The sequence below is a fragment of the Bos grunniens genome, chromosome 22 (genome assembly GCF_055505025.1).
Source record: "Bos grunniens cultivar Pamir isolate PY7600 chromosome 22, Bosgru_T2T1.0, whole genome shotgun sequence".
Classification (NCBI taxonomy): Eukaryota; Metazoa; Chordata; class Mammalia; order Artiodactyla; family Bovidae; genus Bos; species Bos grunniens.
The window spans coordinates 52,937,082-52,964,139 of record NC_141186.1 but is presented as its reverse complement, the minus strand read 5'-3'; the positions used below and the strand labels follow the sequence as shown (position 1 = coordinate 52,964,139).

At 51.1% G+C, this 27,058-nt stretch overlaps 1 protein-coding gene and 1 long non-coding RNA gene across 5 annotated transcripts in view; both read right to left on the bottom strand.

Moving 5' to 3' along the window:
• CCDC12 (coiled-coil domain containing 12) overlaps nt 1–27,058 on the bottom strand; it is a 37,793-nt gene that overhangs the window by 8,930 nt on the left and 1,805 nt on the right. Inside the window, exons 1-2 of one of the 4 annotated variants that reach the window (XM_086368343.1) lie at nt 4,900–5,094; nt 840–900 (exon numbers count right to left, since the gene is read on the bottom strand). The exons of 2 other annotated variants lie outside the window; for them this stretch is intronic. In XM_086368343.1, the coding sequence (XP_086224469.1) occupies nt 840–900; nt 4,900–5,006 (168 nt within the window). In that variant the 5' untranslated portion in view covers nt 5,007–5,094. Of the gene's footprint in view, nt 1–839; nt 901–4,899; nt 5,095–27,058 lie in introns of those variants that run through there. One more of the 4 variants, XR_015151731.1, reaches the window with a different exon arrangement.
• On the bottom strand, nt 1,086–1,352 carry LOC147348592 (uncharacterized). The gene is made up of 2 exons (XR_015151734.1): nt 1,247–1,352; nt 1,086–1,155 (listed from the first exon to the last, which is right to left on the bottom strand). It is a non-coding gene; the product is annotated as an uncharacterized LOC147348592 (long non-coding RNA).

Genomic DNA, 27,058 nt, shown 5'->3' with positions numbered 1-27,058 from the left:
CACCCTCAGGAGTCGGGAGGGACACAGCGAAGACGAGTCACCAGGAGCCAGGGCAGGACAAAAGCTCAGGCCTCCTGAAACCCCTCCAGGCCAGAGGCTTCTCCAGAGATACCTATTTGGCTCACTGCAAGAGAAGTATCACTCAAGTTAGGACCAGGCTTGTACAAGTTCATTCTTGCAATGTATTAAGGGGGGCAGAGGGGAGGGGAATTGGTTTGAACTTTCTATGGGAACAATTTCTTCTAAATCTGGTTCTTTAAAAAAAAAAACAAAAAACGTATTTATTTGGCTGTGACGAGTCTTAGTTGCAGCACGTGGGATCTTCCATCTTCGCCGTGGCATGCATGTGAACTCTTGGTTGCAGCATGTAGGATCTAGTTCTCTGATTGGGGGTTGAACCTGGCCCCCTGCCTTGGGAGCGTGGAGTCTCAGCCATGGGACCACGAGGGAAATCCCTAAATCTGGTTCTTTTCTCTTCCTTGGCACGCCTGGACTTCCTTCCCCCACACCACCATCCTCCCCAGCCTCTCTGGAGGTCTAGAGAAGCCACGTTCATCTCAACCCCGACGGAGTACGCTTGCTCTCCAGGTACGCCGAGAGCACGGCAGAAAGTCACCCTGTGCTGTTTCCACTCCTTCCTTACCACGAGACCACGGCCGCTGGATCAGACCTGCCCGCAGACAAGTGAACACGGAGCATGCTCTCGCATACGTGGGCCCCCGCCCCCAGTGCCTGTCCTGAGAGGCCCTGGGACACAGCCCTGTCGGGGGTCTCCCTGCACGCCAGGGCTGGCCCTTCAGAGGGAGTCCCTGTGCCCCTGATTACCAGCCATGACCTGCCTTTGACTCTCTGGAGCATGTTTCGAGGAGACGATCGGAAGCTCCTGCCACGGGGAACCTGCTGCCAGGGAGATAAGAACATACAAAGTCTAAGTAAAACAGCTGCTCGTGTCACCTCTCCTAGAGGTTTGTTTATGCTACTGACACGGCCTCCCTGAGGGTGGCACTCACATTATGAGTCACTTCCTGCCAGTGTTTGTCATGGAGACCCTGGGAGCCACCAACCCCGGCTGGGAGGTCTGGCCCAGAGAAAGTTTTCTGTGATGTGAACAGGGCAAGATGCTGACCTGGCTCTCAACCCGGGTGGCTCAGTCTCCTGGGGAGGAGGTGGCAGGAATGAATGACAGCAGCTACCTGAGTGAGGTCAACATGGGTTTGTGGGGTGGGTGGGTGGGGGGGCTTCCTACCTTCCTACTGAGGGGTGGGCAGAATGCAGGTGTCATAGGATGGGGAGATAGGAGCAGGAAGGGCGTTCCCAGAGAGGAGCAAGCTTGAGCAAAGAGCGGGTGTGGTCTGAAGAACACACAGGTGGTTGGAGCACATACACACAGGTGAGGTTGTCAAGGTTGGGGCGGGGGGGCGGTCACATAGGGCTCTGGCCAGGGTTCTTAGGCAACGGGAGCCAGAGGAGACCGCGGGAACTACAGGCGGAAGGACCAGGGGCCTTTCCCAGAAGCCTGCTGATGAGGCTGGGAAGGGAGGCACAGAGGCAGAGGCAGATTTGGTGATGGCCAAAGAGATGGGAGAGCAGAGTATAAACTCTTAACTAAAACAGAAGTCAGGGTTCCCCATGTGGCTTCCCACCTGCGGACACCCCTCCCTGACAAATGCTAGTGATTACACAAGCCAGCGGAGCCTGGCGGCCGACAGTCTAAAGGGCTGCAAAGAGTCGGACGTGACTGAAAGAAGAACACACGCACACAAGCCAGAAGCCAGGACATTCAAACTCCTTCCTAGCTGCAGCCAATGGACTCCCAGATGGCCAGCGGGCCTGCCTCAGGGGACGAGGTGATGGACACACACACACCCGACAGCAAGGACAGAGGAGAGAACAGCAAAGGCCCAGCTTGCCCCTCAAGGGGGCTGGTGGGCAAGCCCCCAGCAAGACCTCTTTCCCTGTGGGCTCTGCTAACCTGGGCCAGCTCGGGGCAAAGGGTGGGGGCTGTGGGAACAGCCTTTGGGAGCCAGTCCTTTGCAAATCCCATGCCCGTTTCCCAGCCCCCGAGCAAGAACAAACTCAGCAGTGTGTCTGTCACCACCCTCCCCGGGTCCCGGAGACGCTCAAGTGTCTCGGCAAAGGCCAAGTTACTCATTAATAAGTGAGAAAACACCCAACGATCTAAATGACATTTACAGAAAACGCCCCGCAGTCCGGTGGGCGGCTGCGGCAGCGGTGCAGGCTGCAGAGGTCAAGGAAGCCCCCTGTAGTCGGGAGAGCAGGGTCTGTGTGAGAGCAGGGGCTCAGGAATGGTACCCACGTGTGTGTGGGGGGTGGGAGCGGGTGAACAAGTGAGCAGGCCACATGAAGGTGCGCTGCAGTCGCCGTTCAAGGCAACTCGGGTAGCACGGTGAGCGTCCATGAGAAGGGTGTGGCTTGGGGAGACCCTGGCCTGGCTCACAACGCTCACACTGCTAGGCAGGGTGATAGGAGGCACTGAGCAGCCTCATGGTCCACCCAGCCCGAGAGACTCTTGAAGACCCTCAGATCTGAAGGATTCAGGACCGCCGCCTTTTAAGCCCTCAATTCAACCCACGGGGGAAGCTGCCAAGTGGCCCTCAGGGAAAGGAAAGACTGGCTCGGGGTCACAGAACGTGTCAGCGCTGGCTGTGGGTCTGGGTCGAGGTCTTCCTGAGCCCAGCCCTGCATTCCTGCCAAGGAGATGGGAGAGGCACTTACTTTCTAAAAACAGCTCTGGCCTCGGTCTCTTCTGCCACGCTCCCCCCGTGGATCAGACCTGGCCTTGTGAGATCAGACCAGTCACAGCCAGCTGGGCCAACGTCCACACCCTGGAGGACACCCAAGGGTGTGCAGGCAGAAGGCCCGAGGTGCACGGCGTCCCAGGGGATCTGGAGACTCCTCACCGCCCCCCAGACCCTTAAATCCAACTCACTGCCTAGCCCCTCCAACACACACCTTCCCCAAACCCCACCCTTTCCCCTTCTTCCAACCCCATGTTCTACCCCGCGCCCATGGTCCCCACCGCAGCCAAGCCCACAGCTACACCCCCTCTGCTTTGGAGAACACCACGGCCTGCTGCGTTCTCTCCTTGTCTTTCTAATCCCCCTCCCCTACCTCTCTCTGCACCTTGTCCATCCACATGGATGGAGCGTGTGCTCTTCTGAAAGCTCTCATTGGTCCCCATACCCTCCGGACAAGCTCCGGACTACAGCATCCCCCTCGCAGCCTCCCCAGGCCCAGCCCACTGCCCGTAGCCCGTCCGCACTGGCCTCATCCACACACTGGACCCTTCGTCTCAAGTCCTGTCCATTCTGATAACCCCAAAGACGGCCCACCTGGCCAGTCTAGACACCAGCTCAAAGGCCACCTTCTCAAGGCCACCTTCTGAGGTGACTGGGCTCTGTCACCCCTCTGGGCCCAGGACACAGGCCTGTGGTCATTCCTACTCATCATCGGCCCCCCTTCCTCAAGTCCCTCTTGGTGGGGGGGTGTCTCCTGGACTCCCTCCAGGCATAGCCTAGAGCCGGGACTAGATCACCTTCATGAACTCTTTGCCAACTTTACCAACTCTTCAACTCTCCTCACCAACTCCAGAAGAGCCAAATTCTTACAACACCAGTGGCTCAGGGCAGGGAAGTCCTGGCCTGGCCCGGGGTCCTCCCCACAGCCCACCTGTCCGTTCCTGGAGGTGCCTCACATTTCTGACCCCAGCCCAGGCTTCCACACGAGAGCCCCATCCCTGCTCTCACCCTCCTCACAGCCCATAGGAGGAAGGCGCCGCGGAGGCAGGACTTCAGGGGTTCTCAAAAACAGGCCTGCCCCAAACGGAGCCTGACTAACCTGTTTCATAACGCTTGAAATCCTTTTGCCAGAAACAACACTTTTACAAATAAAATTAGTCTTGTGCAAGATTGGTGTTATTTTTTCTTTACACATATGATAAGAACTCATCTTGGCCTGAAGTTTTCCTTTGTGAGGTTTTAGGTAAGAGGCTCATTAGATTTCCTTTTTCTTCTTGAGTCAATCTTATTACATAGTGTCTATCAAGGAAATTTCCATTTATACTGAAATTACTGGCCAAAGTCACTTATAATATCCTCTTATTATCCTTTTAATGTCTGCAGGATCTATGGTGATATCCACTGATACTGATAATTTGCATTTTTTCTCTTTCCTTATTAGACCAGCTAGAGATTTATCAATTTGGGGATACGTTCAGACTTGGTGCTTTGGTGGGGGGTTGTTCTTAATTTGGGGGCCATCCCTGATTGAGGGACTAAAATCCCATATGGCATGTGGTGCAGATAAATTTAAAAGAGAGAAAGAAACTAGGCTCCAAACCTTAGTCCCCTAGGAAGAGGGGAAAGTGGCCCTGGTTTGAGCCGTTCCAGCCCCGACTTGGCCCAGGATGGGGAAAAGTCACAGAGAGACGGGCTCAGATGCCAGGATTGGGGAGCAGAAGGGGACTGACAACGTGGAGGGTGAATGGGCATGTTCCACTGCACCACCCTGCCACACATCTTCAGAGCCAGGGCACCTTGGGGGAAGGCACAGGGACTTCCTGTCAGGGGCAGCTGCAGCAGAAGCTGTGTGCCAAGGGCACTTGAGGGTAGGGCAGTCACCCAGAGTCTGACTCATCCTGCGGAGCCAGTGATAAGAGCCACCATGCCTGGACATAGACGCTGCACAGTGCTCTACTGCCCAGAGATGGGGAATGGAGTGGGCAGGAGGGTCCGAGCCTCGTGGGCAGTGATATTCGTGGGCTGTACGGGCCCTGACTCTGCGCCCTGGCACTCAGCCTGCTGCTAGGACCACCTGGCCTGTGTGCCCACTGTCTGCCCAGGAGACAGGGAGATCCCTGAAGGCAGATGCTTGTCTTACCCTTGGGCCTGACACCGCCTACAGAAGGCACAGCTCATGGCCTTGATTTCACCTTGCTGTGTGACCTTGGGCAAGTCATTCAACCTCTCTGGTCTGGATTTTCTCATCTATGAAGTGTGATGATCACACCAACATCATGGCCCTGTTATAAGAAAGAAATGATCAGGGAAGAAAGAGGAAGGCCTGCAGCTTGGGTGACAAGACAGCAGACCCTGAGGGCAGGAAGGGCTGCGGAGAAGCCACAGGCCCAGACTGCCGGCACCTGCGGAGGCCATGAGGACTGTTCACTTTCACTGTCTCCACCAGGCATTCTCTGCAGTCCCCAGAGCATTAAAATGTCTGCTTCACAAACACATCAGAAGGCATGTCAGACAATGGGCATGGGGGGGACAGATCTCCTGTTCCCCTTGGTTCAGGCTCCACCAGGAATCAGAGGTCAGCAGGGGAGGGTGGGGACTAACGGCCCCAGAGCCGCCCAAGCTTTTAAGGGTGCGGACATTCTCTAAAGGCTTGTGAGCGGAGAGAACAAAGCTACAGGGAGCGGAGGGCTGGGAGGACAGAAAGGGAGAGGGAGATAAGGCTGCTGATAAGAGCCCGGAACTAGGTCAGGGCCAGAGCGGGTGGGGTGGGGGGGAGACAGAACAAGGGGGTGCCTGAAGCGGGAGGAGTCAGAGACGACTGAGGTCCTGACCAGGGGAGAATGAAGGTGCCTGAGACAAAAACGGTGCCAGGGCTGAGGGGACAAAGAGAAAGGGTGCGGTGGCTTTCAGGCTGTCCAGGGTTGAGGTCCGATGCCTGGACTCTGATGATGGTTGGCGCATAGGCCGAGGTTCCAGCGCACAGCCTTGCCCTGGACGACCGCTGGCGTCCTGCATGTGGCAGAGAAGCATGGGGAGGTGGCCCCAAGCCAAGTCTGGTCCTATTCTGGTCACAAGTGCAAACGGGGAACTAGTCACGCTCAAAGGAGGCGGCATGTCCTCCAGCAGTCTGTTGTTATGGTTTAGTCGCCCAGCCGTGTCCAGCTCTCTGTGACCCCATGGCTGCAGCGCACCAGGCCTCCCTGTCCATCACCATCTCCCGGAATTTGCCCAAGTTGATGTTCATTGTATCGGGGATGCCGTCCAGCCTTCTCACCCTTTGACACCCTCTTCTTCTACCCTCAATCTTTCCCAGCATCAGGGACTTTTCTAATGAGTTATCTGTTCGCATCAGATGACCAAAACACTGGAGCTTCAGCTTCAGCATTAGTCCTTCCAGTGAATATTCAGGGCCGATTTCCTTTAGGATTGACTGGTTTGATCTCTGTGCTGTCCAAGGGACTTTTAGGAGCCTTTTCCAGCCCCACAGTTCAAAGGCATCAATTCTTTGGCGTTCTGCCTTCTTTACGGTCCACCTCTCACAACCATATATGACCACTGAGAAGACCATAGCCTTGACTACACAGACCTTTGTCCAGCAGTCTACCAGTCAAGAAATACTGACTGGCTCCCTTTTGCTAGGCACTCCACACTGGGTGCCAAGAAGGGAAAAAAAGAACCAGTAGGTACCGGCTGTTCGCAGCCAATGTGGGCACTCAGCCTGGGTCCATGGACAGGATTTCATGATCAGACACACACGCAGGCCCGCTGTGCAAAGGCTAATTGTTCCAGAGGAAGAATCCACAGCTCTTCAGATTCTCAGCGGGGTGGTGGCCCAGAGGAGGAAAGGAAAGGTCACAGGGGCTTCTTTGGGTGGCACCTGAGGTGTCTGAGGAGGCTTGCCAAAGGAAATACCACCTTTCTTTCTCTCTTGTTTTCTTTTTTTTGGGGGGCCCTGTGGCATTTGGGATCTTAGTTCCTGAACCAGGGATCGAACCCGTGTCCCCTGTGGTGTAAGTGTGGAATCTCAACCACTGGCCCATCAGGGAAGACCCCCACTTTCCTTGCACTTTAAAGGCTGAGTGGGACTGGGGCTGGGAGGAGGGCAGCAGAGGGGACGAGCACCCTGAGTGTGCAGAGGGTTAACAAGGACCCTCCCACGGCCCCACGGCCCCTGCAGGAAAGCCACTGGGACGAAACACTGAGGGCAGAGCAAAGACAAACCCCTCCTTTCCTTCACACACAGCCAGCCTGGACCAGTTCCCCTGCGCAGCGAGGCAAGGCTCCCAGCTCCTGCCCAGCCCCCCGGAGGATGGATGCACTGTGGTCTGCAGGAAGCCAGGCGGCAGGGCTGGACAGACCAGCGGTCGGAAAATCCCTCTCCATCACTTACTGCTGGTGAGACAGTGGGCACCTAAAGGACCTCTCTGAGCCTCCGCTAGAGGCTCTCCCCACTCTGCTAAAGTGGGGCTGGTGCTCTGTCCCAGGGTGTTTGAGGATTAAAGACACTACCTCGGGATCCGCCATCTGGGGCAGAACCCTACATGATACCCAGTGTGGGAGAGAACCGCTGGCATCCTGGGATGTCCTGAGCCCTGCCCTCCATCAGCGGTGGGGCCTGGAAAACCAGGCGTATCCTCTCCTTTCCTCGCCACCACCCGCTTCCCTGAGCCCTCGGTATCCTTTTCTGATAGTGCTTCTTTATTTTCTGCCAAGTTTCTGTAAGTGACCAACTGTTCATTTTGAAAATTGAGACTCAAATGAAGAATGGCCTGTCTGATTCCCTCAGGGGCCCCAGGCTGGGAGAGCAGACACCACATGTGTGAGGCTTCCCTACAGAAACTTCTTTCTGCATCCACCGCAGAGCTCCACGGCAGCTGGAAGACAGTTGGTAGGTTGCGGCACTTTCCCCCCCGGCTGTGGGCAGGCTGAAGGTTACACCCCTTTTTAACAGAAGGGCGTTCTTCCCAGGCAGGCCATCAAGTGATAACTGTCCCAGACGTTTGATTTTACCTTGATTTGCCTATTCGAGATTTTGCTTGTCATCTGTCTTCCTAGATTAAGCTACAAAAGGCTTGCCCATCACTGCTCCCCAGCACCTGACACATGGCAGCAGGTGACAATGGAGAACAAATGAATGGGCAACCTGGGGTGGGGGCAGGGAGAGGCAGGATGCACATGTTAATTCACCCCCTGACAGACAAGGCTCTCCTCCCCACGTGGTCTGGGCCGCCAAACTGCACTCACGCACCAGGCATCACTATCCTTGCCTCCAAGGACGCAGGGTCTGAGGCCTGGTGACACCTAACACAGGTCTCTGTGCGTGTCGGACCCCAAGGTCTTTCCGTCAGTTTGAGACAGACAGACAACTGGAAGCCAGTTCCCTGATGCTACATACACGGTTCCTTCTACCAACACATCTGCTTGTTCACCCCTTAGCTGTCTGTCCTACCCTCCCCCTGTCAATTATCTGCACCTCTTCTTTCCTGGAGAATGAGGGCAAATAAACCCCAACCGTGCCCACTTCCTAAGAGAGTGGGAAGGATCGAATATAACAAGGTTCCACACAACATTAGAAGGCTTCCCAATAGCAGGTGAGCTCTGGGGAGGGCGGGACCCAGCTGTTCTTCACCTCTGTTCTACTGTATCTCCTAGCAGTCATAACAGGATGCCAAGCAACTGACTATTCAATGAATGGAAATAACATTATTTAATTCATCAGCATAAAAAATAGTAAGGTCAGCACTGCTTTCTCCTCTCACAGATAAGAAAGTTGGAGGCCTGGGGATGTTACTGTGAAGTAACTCGCCCGGAGTCCTGCTGCTCGGGCTTGCCGGCGCCCCAAGGGGAGGGTGGGCCTCCAGCCTCGGGGTCTCCACAGAACCTCGGCTCTGACCCTCCTTCCGCCCACCTCAAACACTCAGAGGGTCTCACTGGCATCTAACGTCACTCCACCTCACATCATAGGGCTGACATCCCTTCCTGGTGTCATCTCTGGGAAACGCAACCAAACTACGAGGAGCCCCAGGTACGGCTGTTTCTGGGTCAGGAACTCCCGTCCCAGGAAAGCACCACGGAGACAGAAGGGCGACATACACAGAGGTGCTCCCCCTGTGTCTCTCGTGATATGGAGCAGTGGGGCCCGGAGGAGGCTGTGACCTGCGGGCGCAGGGAGGCAGGCCAGCGGCTCACGCCCCCCGCCAGTCGGTTACTGGAGTAGCCACCTGACCGGCATCACCGCGAGACAGGACAGGATGCAGGGGGCGTGGAGCCACACACGTGAGCGTGAGCGAAGCCATGGCGACACTGACGCGGGACGGTCACACAACAAGGCTGTGGGCAGTGCTTCCTCCGTTTCCTTTCCTTCTGTTGTCAAATGACTTACGAAATGACTTAAAGACATAAGCGACCGGAGGAGCCCAGCTGCCTGCCGCTCTGCCTGTGCTGGCCTGTGCTCTCACCCTGGACTCTCCTGACCTTCACCTGCCCCAGCGGGCCAGCAGGGAACCATAGGTAGCCCTCAGGCCCGACCCAGCCCGGTCAGGGTTTAATGACCTTTCTCAAGCCGAAAACAAAAACAAAAACCCCAGCACTGCTGGGGAGAGAGGAGGGCAGATGGAGGCCTGCACATACTGCGGCCCTAAGCGCCCAGGGACAGGGCCCGGCGGTCCAACCAGCAGCCAGGCTGCAGGCCGAGCGCCTCCAACCAGGCCAAACGTCTCCCTGTGAATAATCAGCCTGAAGATTTCAGTTACGAAGTTAACAGGTGGTGATCCGTGAGGTCACCCCACTCCCCTCCCTGGCCCCACCATTTCCCTTTTTTGGAGGGAGGGGGAAAACGCCTCCCCCGCCACAAAGCAGAACTCACAGCCCCCGGGACTTCCTCACCGTGCGAGGCTCACAGCTAAAGCCAGAGCAAGCGAATCCCAATGGCAAATGGTAAGGTCCCCGAAGGCCCCCTGCCTGGGGATGGGACAGCCACATGCGGCTCTGGGGGACTGGCCACAGGGGACAGTCAGAGTCATCAGGCCCAGCTGATCAGCTGTGGGGAATTGAACAGCCCCCTGGAACCCCATGGTGTCTGACCCTCTCCAGGTCGGCCAGGCTGGAGAACAAACAGCTTCTGCACTTGAACTCTGGCTGATGGGCGGGGCTCTGAAGTGGAGTCCTGGAGGGAGGCCCGAGGGTGCCTATCTCCTGTGTGTTCACCATCTTGGATTCCATGGAAACAGGGCCTGAAAACTGGGAGTGGCCCCTGAAATGACACTGTCCCACCTCCCCCAGACACCTAAGCACACATGCCCGTTCACACCAACGGTGGTGACCCCAAATGGTTCTCCCAACAGCCACCAACAGGACAAGATCAGGGCTCCTGTTACCAATGTCACGTGGCTGGCTTTTTACAAGCCTGTGACCCCCTAAAACGAGCAGCTCTTCATGCGCACAGCAGTCAAAGCAAGCCCACTCCATGACTGAGCAACAGACTCACTAGACTTCACACACCGTGAGGTTGATCTTGCTGGCATGGCTGCCGCCCGCAGACTTTTAAATAAGCCCCTGCTGCTGCTGCTAAGTCGCTTCAGTCGTGTCCGACTCTGTGCGACCCAGAGATGGCAGCCCACCAGGCTCCCCTGTCCCTGGGATTCTCCAGGCAAGAACACTGGAGTAGGCTGCCATTTCCTTCTCCAATGCATGAAAGTGAAAAGTGAAAGGGAAGTCACTCAGTCGTGTTAGACTCTTCACGACCCCATGGACTGTAGCCTACCAGGCTCCTCCGCCCATGGGATTTTCCAGGCAAGAGTACTGGAGTAGGGTGCCATCGCCTTCTCCCCTGAACTCCTCCCAAACTCCTGCTTTTCTTCCAGGAAAATCTCAGCCGAACCAACTCCCAGATCACGTGCCCGTTGAACTGCTTCAATTCGTCGTTCTGATGTTTATGTAGTGCCCCGAGTCCTGTAACCTGGCAGAGGTGACTAAGACATGACTTGCTGCCCTCAGGGAGCTGAGGGGCAGGTGAAAGAGGAAGCAGACAGGTGAATGGAGAGTTCCTGCAGAGCCGTGGGAATGCAGGGTGACTAACAGCTGGGCGGAAGATGAAATTCAAGCTGACCTGGAGGGACAGTCAGTCAAAGCAGAGCAGGTAGGGCAGCGCAGGGAGTGCCAGAGTTACTGGAAATAGTGGGCGTGTGAGGCTGGGCCCTGTGTCCGAGGGGCGGGCAGAGACCCCCATGGTGCCCTTGGAGGAGGAACAGGCAGGGAAAGGCCTGCCCCGGGGGCTACAGACTTCATCCACAAGCAGCGTGAAACCAGCGAGCAGTCGAGGACAGGCAGGGGGCAACAGTGTGATGGGGTGTTCATAAAGAACATTCGGGAAGGGCCAGAGAGGAAAGGGCAGCGGTCACTGGTTGAGGCCACGGGAAAAACAAGCCAGGAATGGGTTAAAAAGGCTGGCAGATGGCAGCTGCCCCCTGGGTGTGTCTGGAGGGACAGCCCCTGCCAGCCGCACGGTGCCAGGCTGTGCTCACACAGCTGCCCACGCTTCACCAGTGCACACGGGGCCTCTGGCCCCCACAGCCACCCCTGGGGTCAGGCATTATCATCCCATCCAGACGACGCCAACGAGGTTCAGAACAGCTAAGGAGCTTACTCAACAGTTCACAGCTAATAAAAGACAGGTCAGCTTTTAAACAGAGGTTTCTGATCGCAGCACGCCCCCAAAACTCTTTCAAATAAACAGCCTCAAGGCTTGGGAGTGCTTTCCGCACAGGAGCCACCGAAGGATCACCACGTCCATTACCGAGTGAGAAAAGTAACAAAGCCACCAACTCTAGGGCTGCAAAGACCTCAGGTCCAACAAGAACTACATCCAGAGGCCCAGGACACGCGTTCAATCAGAATCTTGCAGGGTAAGACCCAGGAATCTGCATGTTTCAAGGGCTGGCCCACTCTGGGGTCACGATTCCAGTGAATGGCCCCAGCTGAGGAGCCTCTGAGTCAGACCACATCCCTCCTCTCAAAGAGGATGACCAGTGGGGGGAAGTGACCTGTATGAGGCCACCCCAAGCTGCCTGAGGGCTTACTGTGGTCATCGGGGTGGCCTCTGCATCAGAGTAGACAGGATGAGAAGAAACAGAGAAATCTCTCATACAACATAAACACAGGCCACGAGAGACCCAGGCAGAGCGCAGCATGAGAAGGCCAAGAGCTGGGCTGGTCTAGACCTGGGGTCTCTTGATTTCAATCAGACTGGTATGTTGTCTATTTTATCACGTTGCCTGGAGCCACGCAAGAAGGTGACTGGAACTTGAATTCCCAGGTCATTCTATGGGCTGCCCAGTGCCCACCCACACCCTTCTCTTACTTGGGAAGGCTCCATGTGGAGTCCTGGGAGAGGACGAGCCAGCTTCACGCTCTAGAAGCTGAAAGTGCCCACTACTCGCTGTCCCAGCAGGGAGAGGGGCCAGCAAACAGACTTCTCTCTGGAAGTGTTGGCAGCAAGCAAGCTGCTGTGTCTAGACATTTGAGGGCAAGCCCTTTTCCTGTGAAACGCTGGGCTTCTTTCTGACTGCCTATCTCCAAGGTATGCTCTCTTTTCTTTAATGAACTAACCAGCCAGAACAGATTTCTGTTGCTTGCAATTAAGTACCCTGGCTTCATGTGACCACATATAAGAACAGCACAAGAACACATCATGAGCATCACTTTAAGCACTCCAAGTTTCTTAAATACCCTGACTCATCTGATCCACAGGGAAGCCCTGGATACAAGCCAGGCAAAGGTCCTGAGGCCCAGTTTGCAAATGGAGCAGCTGGGCTCGGAATGTAAAGTGTTCTGTGGATGTGTTTCCAGAATCCCACCAGGTCCACCACAAAGGCCGACGGCAGATGCAGGCAAGCCAAAGGTCGCACCTGGGTTCCTCTCACTATCCCACTATCCCTCCATCCCAAACTGGAGGTGAGCTTGAAATGTGCAGGGCCCCCACCCTGGCACCCCGGTTCAAACAGCAAATTCTTGACAAGTCAACTCCCAGGCTAGTCAGGTTTACAGAGCAACAAAGTGCGCTGAAGCTCCTAGGAGACTAGAAGCTATTTTAACCTCTGATCAGCTGCTTCTCAGAGTGTCACAGTCTGAGAAGTACAGGGAAGACAGCTGTCTCCTCTCTGGTGTGATCTCCAAGTGATAAAGTCCTCATTAAAACCAAATTTAAACTACAAGCCAGAAGTGGCACATTTATTTGTGGGGGAAAAAATTGCTTGAACAAGGTCTTTCGGTTTTCACCTACACATATTTCCTCTGGAAGCAAAGCAGTTTTTCTTTTAACCATGTGCTGGGCTGAAAGGTTGAGAAGCTGAACCGCACAAGGAAGCAGAGCTGTGGGACTCCTCTGAGTTCGTGGGCCTCTCTGAGCAGCACTTTCCAAAAGTGCAGAGGGGTGTTAAATGAGGGAGCGTCTGTGACGTGCGGAGCTCTCTGCTGTGGCCACACCATGAACAGTAGGCGCCGACCACGATGATGATGACGGCGACGCCGGACGCTCTCACCTGCATCCTGAGCACGAGGCCCCTGAAATTCCATCACCCAAGTGAGGCCTGCTCCCTTCACCCCATCGCTGAAAAGGGGCACATGACTGACCCCACACGCACGCCTCTCCCCTCCCCTCCCTTCATCCCGAGGAGAACCTAGGCTTTGCCCTTGAGCTGACCACGGTTTAGAAGGGCAGCTCCATCATGCGTGCAGGGGATGTGAGTCCAGGTCAGAAAAGCCAGCCGCAGTGTGCGGGGTTGCTGGGGCAGGGGCTTCCACAGGCGGTCTCCCTGAAGTCAGACACCTTCCCACCGGCCTATTTTGCTCCAACCCCACCCTCCTTCTCCCAAGGCTCCAGACAGCCAGCCCCTCACACCCCTCCTCAAGGGTTTTTGCAGCACCTCCACCAGGTCAGAGTTAGGCCGCCTGGAGCACAAAGCCCAAATGAAGATGTGACCCACAGGCCAGTCAATAACATACAGGAGATTCACAGTGGGTCCAGGACTCCCTCCTCCACACTCCCTCCTCCTCACCCCTCCTGCGAGCCCACACAGCTCTCTTGGGGCACCCCCCAACACACACTCCGGCCCTAGGACAGTGCACGCCAGTCAGCAGGATTGCAACCGGTGTGCACAGGTCCATCGCCCCACTGGGCCCAGCCTCGCTGAAATTGGCCCCCATCACAGGCCCAGCACACAGCCGGCATTCCTCAGCAGGAGTGAGGCGAGGGCTCGGAAACTTGCTGCTCACCCCAGAGAGCCTGGCTCGCAAGGACTCCTGGACCCAGGGCAGGAAGGCTCTGTCAGCGGAGAACTGCCTCTCCAGCTGTCACACTCACACACACACACACACACACACACACACACTCTCTATTTAGTATTCAGATCGTGCATGCATGCGCGCGCGCGCACACACACACACACACACACACACTTCTTTTTTAGCATTCAGATCGCCCTGCCAGACCCTGTGTGCAGCCCTGCCCTGAACACGAGGAGAGGTGGGTTGGTTGGAGGGAGACGGAGTGCTGTCCTTGAAAGGACAGCCACTCGCACTTTCTCTAGACAGAGCAACTCTTGAGAGCCTGGAGTCAATATAGCCCTGGAGTGTAGATTTTACTCCCCACTGGGAGTCGTTACCATAGCAACTGTTTCTCCTCTAGGAATTCTTTCCAGAGTACAAGCTGTTGCTTCCTTCCACAACAAAACCGGGGAGAAGCCAGGCCGCCCAGGAGTGAGGGAAGGGCCCTGGAGGAAGCAGGGCCAGCCGTGACCCCCAGCCACAGCGAGCTCCGCCACGGGGTCTCCCATATCTCTGCGGGGGCTTAGAAGCTAGACACGCGAGTCCTCCCAGCTGTTCAGGGTTGTGTGTGCTGGGGGGAGGGCAGTGTTGAGGGCGTGGGGCATGGGGTGTGGGGCGTGTGTGCTTTGGGGAATTATGGGATGCGTACAGGGGTGGGATGAGGGGACTGAGGGTTGGGAGTACAGGAGGTGTGGGCGTAGTGTGGCGGGTTGCTGTTTGGGGTGTGTGGGGAGGTGTGGGGTGCAATGATGCAAGGGAGTCCACGGGGGTGGGAGGTTTGGGGGTATACTGTTGTGTGTATGTGGAGGTGAGTTGGGGTATCTGGGGGGGTGGGAAAATATGAGGGTGTGTTTTGGGGGGAGGTATTCTTCAGTATCCCAGGATGAAACATGGGGCATATCTTCTCCTGAAACAAGAACACAGAGGGAAAAGGGGGAAAGAGATGCACTGGGAAAATGGGACTGACGCACACACATTACTGCTGTGCTGTGCTTAGTCTCTCAGTCACGTCCAACCCTGCGACCCCAAGGACTGCAGCCCGCCAGGCTCCTCTGACCATGGGGATTCTCCAGGCAAGAATACTGGAGTGGGTTGCCATGCTCTCCTCCAGGGCACCTTCCAGACCCAGGGATTGAACCCAGGTCTCCCGCACTGCAGGCGGATTTTTACCGTCTGAGCCAGCAGGGAAGCCCAAGCATACTGGAGTGAGTAGCTTATCCCTTTTCCAGGAGATCTTTCCGACCCAGGAATTGAACGGGGGTCTCCTGCATTGCAAGTGGGGTTCTTTACCAGCTGAGCTACCAGAGAAACCCATACACATTACTACTATATATAAAATAGGTAACTAATAAGGACCTACTCTATAGCACAGGAACTCCACTCAATACTCTGTAATGGGCTATATGGGAGAAGGATCTAAAAAAGGGTGGACATATGTCTATGCATAACTGATCTTCTTTGCTGTACACTTGAAACTAACACAACATTATAAATTAACTAGACTCCAACAAACAAATTTTTTAAAATAATAATAATAGCACAGATCGCATTTCAATCCTGGATTACAATACTTAGTACCACAGAGCAACCACATCTTGCTCCAAGGGTCAGCAGGCGTGAATGGAAAACACAAAGCCCAAGTTTAGACAACTGACCTAGAAGCAACTGTTCGAGGCAACTCGTATTTCTAGTCAGAACAGCCCCTAGTTGCTCCAGAGTATGGACAGAGTGGATGGAGTCTAAGTGGCTTTGGGGAGCCAGTTGACAGGCCCCCGCCCTCCTCATGAGTCCGAAATAAGTCCCTTTTTGTGCACAAAGCCAACAGGCTCAGAGTTATGGGACACAGAACGCGCAAGACAACTGCCCAGGCCATGAAATGTCTAAATCCTTGTCAAAATAAATCTGAGTTGTCCCTGCTCCAAGGAGCTGCCTATCTCTTGGGGGGCTGGCATGAACTGGGACTCAGTAACATTTAAAGCAAAAAAAAATCACTACTACTATTATTATAATAATTACCACTACTCTCAGATGCTGCGGGGGAATTCCCTAGTGGTCCAGAAGCTAAGACTCTGCTCCCAGTGCAGGAGGCCTGGGTCTGATCCCTGGTCAGGAAACCAGATCCCACATGTCACAACTAAAGAGCACACGTTCTGCATCTAAGACCTGGCACAGCCACATAAATAAATATTAAAAAAAAAAGAAGTTGCGGGAGATTAGCAGTATGTCTTATCAAGGACACTGCATGCCAACCATTCAGAGAAAAATAGTCTTCTTTCTAAAAAAATAAATAGTGCTGAGTCACTGATATCCATATGGGGAGAAAATCTTGACATCTACTTTAAACCACATAAAAATAAATTTCAGATGGATCAGCAATTTAAAGGTGATAAAACTAAATCTAAATCAATAAATCTAAAACAATAAAACTTTTAGAATACAACACAAGGGGATATCAACATGACCCAGAGTATGCAGCCATTTCCTAAATGGGCCACGAAGCATTAGCAGAAAAAATGGATAAACGGGCCTATGTTAAATGAAGAATTTCTCTTCATCAAAGAATGTGATTAAAAGCAAGAAAAGTCAAGATCCAGAGAGACAGCTATAGTACATATACAGAACAAAAGACCCGCTCAGGACTGGAATAAAGAACTCTCCAAAATCAATAGGAAAAAGTGCCAGGCAACCCAATGGATGGCATCATCGATTCAATGGACATGAGTGTGAGCAAACTCTGGGAGACAGTGAAGAACAGGGAAGCCTGGTATGCTGCAGTCCATAGGGTCGCAAAGACTTGGACACAACTAAGCAACTGAACAACAGCCCAATAAAAGGCATAAACAGGCACTTCCCATAAACATAAGAAAAGATACAGAATTTTATTAGGAAGAAAATGCAAATTTAAACCACAAGGGGATACCCCTACACTTCCATCAGCAAGGCTAACGTGAAAAAGACTAACCATACCAAGTACTGGAAAGAACTCTCATACACTGCTGGTGGGAGTATAAAACGGTGTAGGCACTTTGGAAAACTGTTGAGTAAGTGATAGTCACTCAGCTGTGTCCGACTCTTTGGGACCCCATGGGCTATAGCCTGCCAGGCTCCTTTGTCCATGGAATTCTCCAGGCAAGAATACTGGAGTGGGTTGCCATTTCCTTCTCCAGGGGATCCTCCTGACCCAGGGATCGCACACAGGTCTCCTGCACTGCAGACAGATTCCTTACTATCTGAGCCATCAGGGAAGCCTACTATTAAGAGACATTTCTAAGTATAAAGACAAGTCAAGTTGAAAATTATCAGCAGATACATGTTTGACTTTATCTTATAATCTATAGATAATACATTAAAATGTGTAATGAATCCATACACCTTTTCCAAAGGAATACCTGAGACAGAAGTAGCAATAAAGTTATACACTGTTAGGCAGTATCTAACCCCCTCTGCTGTCTAAGCTCGGTACCCAGGGGATCTTGTCTAGGGCTTCGAATCCTCCTACACAAGAATCTCTCAGCAGAGCAGATGCCTGCCTAACAGTCTCTCTCCACTTAGGTGTCTAATAGTCATCTCTGAACTAAAGTGGCCTAAACTGGACTCCTGATTTCCTCCGCAAGACCACTCTCCCGTGGACTTATCTCAGGAACAAGGGCCCGTACCCACCCCTTACCCGCCCCTCCCATGGAAGCCCCTGGAGGCAGGGAGGCAGTCTTATTCACAGGTTAGATCCCCAGGGTCTGACAAACAGCTGGTACTCAATAAATACTTGTTGGGTGGCTGGCTGCAGAGTTTCTGCAGTGAGGAAGGGCTCCAGGAAAAGGAGTGTTCCACTTCCTTTTGTCAAGGGGGGATGTCCAGGGAGTGATCCGGGATTTCCAGATAAATACCGTATCAGAATCATCTGGGGAACTTCAAAAATGCTCAGATTTCTAGCCACTATCCTAAGATCCCGACAGGAGGTTTCGGATGGAGCCAGGGAAGAAACTGCAAGTTGTGTCCCCAGGTGATCCTGGGGCACCAGTAGGTGTGAAGACCTCTGACTGATTCAACACCTTTATTTGACAAATGAACAAGTCAGGGCCCTCTGAGGGGATGACTCAATCCAAGGTTTCAATACTGGTTCATCAACAGGTGTCTGTGTGGGGAGCCCAAACCTCCCACCCACGAGGTTCTCCCTTTCACTGGCCTCTAAGACCTCAGGGTCCGAGCAGAGGTGGGGAAGTGAAGATTGGTCCTTAGGATGAACGGGTACTGCACACCTCATTGAGGGTGCAGCTCTGCAAATTCACTTTTTCTTTTTTTGGTTAATCTAAACCTTCTGCACTAAAAATGAATTCTATTGATACCTTCAAGGAATTAGGGCTGGGCTGAGTAGTCAGGGGACCAGGAGGATATCCTCTTTGCTTCCGCTGGAAACAGGGTGGGCTCTACCCACTGTCACCCAGCAAAGAGGGCTGGAGGACCACCTGAACTCCCGCTTCCAGGAGGGCAGTAGAGACAGGACAGACGCCCACACTGGTAGAAGGCCCGTGTGCAAGACTTTAAGATGGACTCTTTTGGACCCCTTCTCTGTGCTCCTGGCTACGGACAAGGTCTGGATCTTACAGACAGAGGTAGGGAGGTCTAGAGCTTTAAAGATTTGCTCTCATCCGAAAGAGGTTATGAGTGGAGCTGAGATTTGAACCGGACAGTCTCCACACACAGAGCACATGCTCTCTGCTGTGTCTTGTGGATCCCTCCAGGCAACCTGGTGGCAATTTCTGTACGTGATGGGAAGGTGACCTCTTCTTCAGGGGGTGAGGAGTGGAGAGGGACACAGAGCCAGAGCTTAAGGGACCACCCGGGACTGACAACATGACAAAGCAGACATGAGAGGTCCCTACAGCCCCAGGTCTCCTGACCTATTAAATAGGGAGTAATCAACATCTATCTTAAAGGACTGCTTCAGGAATGAACAAGTCATGAGACCCTATAAGCGGTCATGTAAATGTTGGGTCTGCCAACCTGCAAAAGGCTGTCAACCCAGGAGACATGACTGCCTCAAGTGACTTAGCAATCAGGCGGCTGGGCATGGGGATGCGGCCATATGGGGTGGGGACAGAGACAGCTTTCTGAGAGATGAGCAGGTCACGGACAAGTTGGACTACCCCTGCCACCCCAGCTCGCTCGTCTCTCCTCCATCATCCCTCGCTTGCTGCCACCCTCTGCTGCCCACAACCCATGCAAGCCCTTCCCTCCAGCTCCCTTTTATGCCCTCACCCCACACTGGCTAGGACTTTACCCGCAACACCCAAGTCAGAGAGTTTCAACTTGCTCCCCTCTGCCTTGGCACTGCTTCCGCTCTCCACATGCACGTGTCTTGAGTGTGAAGATCACAATTGTACCACCGAATGGTCAGCATTCAACTCCACTGGGTGTACACTCAAAAGGTCAGGAATATACATTGGCTAGAGATGCTGGCCACAAAGACTGACAACTTCAAAGCCTTCTGCCCCAACTCTAGACCCCGAGGCTGACGTGATGGTCACCTGGGTTGCCACCTGCCCTCTCCCTCTTGGCTCTTAATAAATGGGCGTTCAGGTGAGACACTTATGGTCTCTTATGAGTTGGATGAAATGGAGCAAGCCCTCCAGAGATACACTGTTCTATAAGGCAGTCATACGTTAAGGATGGCTGTCTAAATATAAATTAATCTGCATTCGTGCTAAGTCGCTTCAGTTGTGTCTGACTCTTTGTGACCCCATGGACTGTAGCCCACCAGGCTCCTCTGTCCATTGGATTCTCCAGACTAAAGAATAGTGGAGTGGGGTTGCCATGTCCTCCTCCAGGGGATCTTCCCAATTCAGGGATCGAACCTGGGTTTCCTGCGATTCCTGCATTGTAGGTGAATTCTTTTCCACTGAGCCACCAGGGAAGCCCATGGAATAAAATTAACGCATGTTAGCCACATTTCAAGGGTTCAAGAGCCACATGTGGCTCACTGCTGCAGCGCTAGACGGCACAGATTGTACGGAGAACACTGAACAGCGCTGCTCTGCTCTCTCTAGAGAGAAAAACAGGAACTGCTGTTGAACCTGAAAGCTGACAGCCAAACCTTGGGCCTGAGGTCACACCCAATCCCTGAGGGGCTGGCTGAGCAGACAACCAGTCTCCAAGTCTCAGGGCAGAAAGAGACAGTCCAATCCAGGCCAAATGTCAGAAGAACCAACAGCCAAGGGGCGAATGTTTGTGCCAACTGAATCACTTTTGGAAGCCTCCATCTGGCTGCTGATGAGGATGAGATTAGAGAAGAAAGTGGCCTCAAGGTGCCCTGGTGGCCAGGACGGAAGAGAATGACATAGAGCTTCATCGACAGCCTTGAACTGTTCTCCTACTCACCTGGCTTGGAACTTCTGGATGAGCATCAGGAAACGAGGTTCCAATGCTACAATACAGAAATATGTGCCCGGGGAAGGCTGGCCGCCCTCCCAGCCGGAAGCCCTGGCTCCTGTAGAACTTGGCCACCAGACTGCCCAGCGGCACTTTTAGACCTCATTCCTGCCAACTGTGTGCTGTCAAACCCTCTGGAGCATCCCCTGCTGGCCTCTCTGTGCCCCTGATGTCCCCACCTCTGAAATGCTCCCCTGGAACATTCCTTTCCAGCTACTTTAATACTCCAACCTCAGTCCCATCCATCACAACTCAGCTCATGTTCCACTCTGCCTTCCCGTGAAGCATCTCTGGACCCAGCCTGGCTTTCCCAGGAACCCCAGGAGCACGGTCGAATATTGTATGTGGTCTCTCCACCTGTCACCCTGGACTGGCTGACTTGCAGGATGCTGCTACAAGTGAGGCTGCCCCTGAATAAAAGCCCCCTCTAGCAGAGGGTCTTGCTTGAGCTAGAATCCAGCAGAGTTACTTAGGCTCCATGACCTTGGGCATCCCAGCACCTCTGAACCCCATCTTGTCTTGCCCCTTCTCAAATCAGTGGCATCACATGGGCTAGCAAGGAAGCACTCTGGAAAACTGCCAAGCTGCACAACCATGATGGAGCTTTACTACTGAATAACACACGGAAACTCTGTGACTGGAACCTTGAGTCCGTCTGTCACACTCTCAGGACGGATTCCTCCAGACGACACTACATTATGAGTTTACAGTCTTGTGAGGGAGAAGATACACCATGAGGAAAATCAACCTCATGCCTGAAACCATGATACCTCCAGCAAAACCATGTGCACAGATGGTATCAATGAAGGACCTACCACTGAGTCTAGGGGCCAGCAGGGAGCCACCCCCAAGGGGCAGACAGGCACTCTCCACCAACAGGCTGAGGCAGTGCTCAAGCCTGGAGTCTGCCCCACAGCGGCCTCGTCCTCACATCAGAGGAATGAACTATAAAAGCGGGGCATCACTTCCTCTCTGGGTGAGGAGACCCCTCGCTTCCTATCTGCCAGCAGCAGGCAGGCTATACTTCCTTCCCACTCACAGGTCCCACAGGAAATGACTATGGGCTGGAAAATTAACTCTGACTGTAGACTCTTGACTGTCTTTTTCCCAGGCATCTACCCCAACAATAACGTCACTCAAGAACTGTGAAGATTAAATATGACACTAAAACCACAGGTAACAAAAGGTAAGAAAAGATAAATCGGCATTCATCAAAATTTTAAGAACTGTCGTGGATCAACGGACACTACCAATAAAGTGAAAAGACAACCCACAGAATGGGAGAAAATACTTGCAAATCCCATATCTGACCACAGTTTAATATCCAGAATATGTAAAGAAATCAACCACAACTCAACAGCAGAAAGACAAACCACCCAATTAAAAACGGGCAAAGGACATGAATAGCTATTTCTCCAAAGAACATATACAAATGGAAAATCATAAAAAGGTGCTCAACAGCAATAATCATCAGGGAAATGCAAACCAAAACCACAATGAGACACCACTTCACACCTACCAGGAGAGCTAGAATTTTTTTTTTTTTAAAGGAACATCACAAGTCTTGGCAAGTATGTAGAGAGGTTGGAATCCTCATGCATTGCAGGTGGTAGTGGAAAATGATACAGCTGCTGTGGGAAGTAGTTCGGCGGTTTCTCAAAAAGTTAAACACAGAATTACAAGTAATTCCACTCCTTAGATATATACTCAGAAGAATTAAAAACAGGGACTCAAAGATTTATACACCAAAAAGTACACCAATATACCAATGGCAGTACTAACCACAACTGTCCAAAGGTGTCCATGAACAGATGACTAGACAATGTGTTGTGTGTATATATATAAGGTGAGTGTGCGTGTGTACATATATATATATGTATATAATGGAATATTATTCAGCTTTTAAAAGGAAACTGTTACATACTGGAATGGATGGACCCAGAATTACAAGCATTATTTCACTAAGTGAAATAAGCCAAATACAAAGAACAAATACTGAAAGATTCCTTTCTATATGGGATATTTACATTAGACAAATTCAGAGAGACAGAAAGTAGGTTAGCAGCTACAAGGGGCTGCGGTAAGACAGGAATGGGGAGTTATTGCTTAATGGCTGCAGAGTTTCTGTTTAGAGTGATGAAAACGTTGCAGAAATAGTGGTGATGGTTGCGCAACATTTGTGAATATATTTAATGCCGATGAAAAACAGTTAAATGGCAAATTTTAGGTCACCCAGATTTTACCAAAATAAAAAAATATATCAAAAAGAAAGAAAAGGAACTGTGGCAAATAAGGCCACACCCATCCTTGCTGGTGTGAAGAAGGGCCAGAATCAGGACTAGTTAGGGTCTTAACCAGAAAAGATTAAGGTATGTGGGCAGCTTGGATTGAGGTCTATACTCTTTTGCCACTGTTGTTTTTGGGGGGATGTAATTCATAAAACCTCAAGGAATCACAAATACATAGGAAGGTTTCTCAACCTTCCCCACTCTGCCTCAGAGAAACCAGTCCCATTCAGTGAGTAAAGACAGCCACCCCGTTCTCGTGGTCCCTCCTCACCCCGGCGCTCATTTAGGGTACCTCCTCGTTACCTGACAAATAAAACCGCCTCATGTTTATTGGTCTCAGTGCTTCTGCCTACAAATTAGCCCTCTTCCTTCTTCTCAAGGTTGTCATCAACACCAGATAAGATAAGCCAGGCAGGTGGTATCATTAACCATGTTAAATCTGAAAATACTGTTGCCTTTAATAAAGAAATTAAACTGCCAGAGCTACTGAGTAAAACAGGAGCACCATCTATGCCCCATCTCTCTTCCTTCTTTCCTTTTCTTCATAACACCATCTCCATCTAACGTGAGATACATTTTGCTTGACTATGTGCTCCCCCAGCTAAATGGAAGCTGCCCGGGGCACAGGCTTCTGTTTGCTTGGTTCACTGTGGCACCTCCAGCGTCTGAATGACTGGTGCACAGTGCACGCTCAATAGACATCTGCTGAACGAAAGGAGTACTAGCTCTAATAACCCATGTGCAGACAAACCAAACAACATTTCATCGCCTACCACTGCTGCACCATTGACACCACTGTGTGGAAACTGAAGAATCAACTAAAAATTCTAACTTCCCTTTGTAAGCGGGAAAAGGCTTATATGAGTGGAATAGTCAAGAGCTCCTAGCTAGACCTGCCAAAAAAGGACGTTCAATGATGACATGATCTTATATGCAGAAAACCCCAAAGAGTCCACCAAAACAGACAAACAACCCAGCCAGATAAAAACAAACAAGAATAAAAATAAAAACAAAAAACTCAGGAACAATAACAAATTCAGCAAAGTTCCAGGGTACAAAATCAACTGATGAAAATCAGCAGCACTTCTGGCAATGAGCAACCTGAAAGGAATTTAAGACAACAACTCTACCTACAACAGCACGAGAAAGAATAAAATACTGAGGAACATTAATACCGATTTACCAACGAGGCTGAAGACTTGTACAGTATAAACTAGAGAGCACTGCTGAGAGGAATTGAAGATGTAAATAAACATAAAGACATCCCTTGCTCTTGAACTGGAAGACAATACTGTTAGGATGGCAATACTCCTCAAAATGATCTATGGATTCAGAGCAATCCCTATCAAAATCTCAATGGTGCTTTTTGCACAAACAGAAAAAATAAAAGTAAATCCATATGGAATCTCAAGGAATCCCAAATAGCCAAAAGAATCTTGAAAGAGAATGAAGTTGGAGGACTCATTCTTCTTGATTTCAAAGCTTACTACCAAGCTACAGTAATCAAAACAGTGTGATACAGCCCTAAGGACAAACAACAGACCAATGGGACAGGAGAGAGAGCCCGGAAATAAACTCCTGCATATATGGTGAAATGATCCTCAACAAGGGTACAAGGAACATTCAATAGAGAAAAGGACAGTCTTTTCAACAAATCGTACCGGGAAAGCAGGACCTTCACATGCAAAAGAAAGTACATTATACCATATACAAACATTAACTTGAAATGGATCAAAGACCTAAATGAAAGAGCTAAAACTATAAAACTCTTAGAAAAAAACAGAGGAAAAGCTTCATGATCTTCTATTTGACAATGGTTCATTAGGTGCAATACCAAAAGCAGCCTCAACAACAGAAAAAGGAAAATGACCATCAAAATTTAAATCTCTGCACATCAAAAGACATTATCAGAAAGTAAAAATACAACCTTGGGAGTGGGAGAAAATATTTACAAATCACCTATCTGATATAGGCTTAATATCCAGAACACATGAAGAACTCCTACAACTCAACAACTACAGTCAAAACCCAATTAAAAAATGAGCAAAGCAATAGCAAAAAGAAAAAAAAAAATGGGGAAAGGATTGATAAACACTTCTCAAAAAAAAAAAAAAAAAAAACCACACAAATAGCCATAGGCACATGAGAAGATGTTCAATATTACTAACCATCAGAGAAATGCAAATCAAAACTATAACCACAATTAGTATGTATATAATCAACAACACAGAAAATAACAGGTGTTGGCAAGAATGTGGGGAAACCGGAATCCTTAAGCACTGCCATTGGGAATGTAAAATGATGTGGTTGCTATGGGAAACACAGCGGTTCCTCAAAAAATTAAACACAGAATTACTGTAGGATCCCCAAATTCTCCTGGATATAAGTGCAAAAACAGAGACCCAAATAGATGTTTGTACACCCTCTACATACTTACAACAGCTAAAACCCAGAAGCAATCCAACTGCCTGCTAACAGATCCTGACACATGCTACAACATGGATGAACCCTGACATTATGCTGAATGAATAAGCCGCTAAACAGAGAGACGAGTACTACATGATTCTACTTATATGATACCTAGAATAGTAAAGAAACAGAAAGAATGGTGGTTGTCAGGAGCTGGGGAGACAGGGGAAAGAGACATTGTTTAAAGGGCACAGATTTCCATTTGGGATGATGAAAAAGTGTTGGAAATAGTGGTATAGTTATATAACATTCTGAATGTCCTTAATGACACCGACTTGTACACTTAAAATGGTAAATTTTGTGTTTATGTATATTCTACACAACTTTTTTTAAAGCAAAGGGAAAAAATAGGCTCGTATTTTCAGCCCATTGAGAGAATCCCTCTTAAAAGCTGAGTTTTGGACTTCCCTGGTGGCTCAGTGGTAAAGAATCAGCCTGCCAATGCAAAAGATATGGGTTCAACCTCTGATCTGGGAAGATCCCACATGCTGCGAAGCAACTTAAGCCCGGGTGCCACAACTATTGCGCCTGTATCCCAGAGCTCCACAAAACGAGAAGCCACTTCGATGAGAAGCCCTGTGCATCACAGAGTAGCTCCAGCTCGCTGCTGCTAGAGATAGGCCCACTCAGCAATAAAGACCCAGCACAGCCAAAAATAAATATATAGTGTATTTAAAGGTCAGTTTTCTGATAGCCTAGGCCTCCTTCCCATTGTAAGGGGCATTCAGGATGCTGTTTTGTTCTTTGTATTCTGCCCTCAAACCCAAATTTCAATCATCTGGGCCCTAAATCTAAGCCAACAGCTCCAGTCGACTAGCTAATGTTTATAAAATTGAGGTCCTAAAAAAAAATAATAATAAAGTTGAGGTCCTGAGCATGCCTGGGCCATGAAGTTTGCAGAGATGACTGTCGGACAGGACCGAAAAGTTGCCAATAAACACAGAAGGCAATTCTGCTGGCTTTCACTCTCTATTACTTCCCCTTCCTCTTTTCTAGCAGGACATCAGAGAGCCATGCAGAAAGGTAACAAACCAAAGGGACCTGCCTTTTTTTTTTTTTTTAGTTGGAAAATGGCCTCCCTGTTTTCCCCAATCCCTTGCAGGTCTAGATATTTAACATCCTTTGTAATTTGCACACTTGAGGACAAAGTTTTTGCCCATCCAAACACAGCAGAATAAACAACGTCCATCCTCTGTACTCTACAGTCTCCAGTGCTCTTGCATATAGATAATCTAACAGAGTAAATAACCCAGTGAGAACGAACGTTTAGGGGTTGTTACCCTCCACTGGAGACATGAAGAAACCGAGGCTCACGGAGATGAAGCAATTTGTCCCACATCCCACAACCCCAAGTGACAGGTCCAGGGTTCGCACAGAAGCAGTGAGCCTCAGAGTTCTCCTTTCCCTCGATTACTTTCGAGAGATGAACAAAGTAGAAACAGAACCAGGCCATTTTGGTGTCAAACAAGACAAAGGAACAACGCTTCCAAGTCTGGCAACCAGTAGGACTAGACGGTCCAGCCCCAAAGAAGAGTCTGGTAAACAACTAAGCGCCCGCCTCTTTCCCCGAAGTCTACCCTAATCTAGAAATGGATCATTCTTGTCGGTTTCTGCACTCAAGGCTTTCAGCTGGGCGCCCAGAGTACAGTACGTACTGCCGTTCTCCGAGCGCTCTGGCACACAGGCCGGACGGTCAAGGGAAAACGGAAGACTCAGCGTGTTCAGACGCGAACAAACCACGCCTAAACCAATGACCATGCTAAACTCGTAGTGGCCCTGGAGTCCCATACGGAA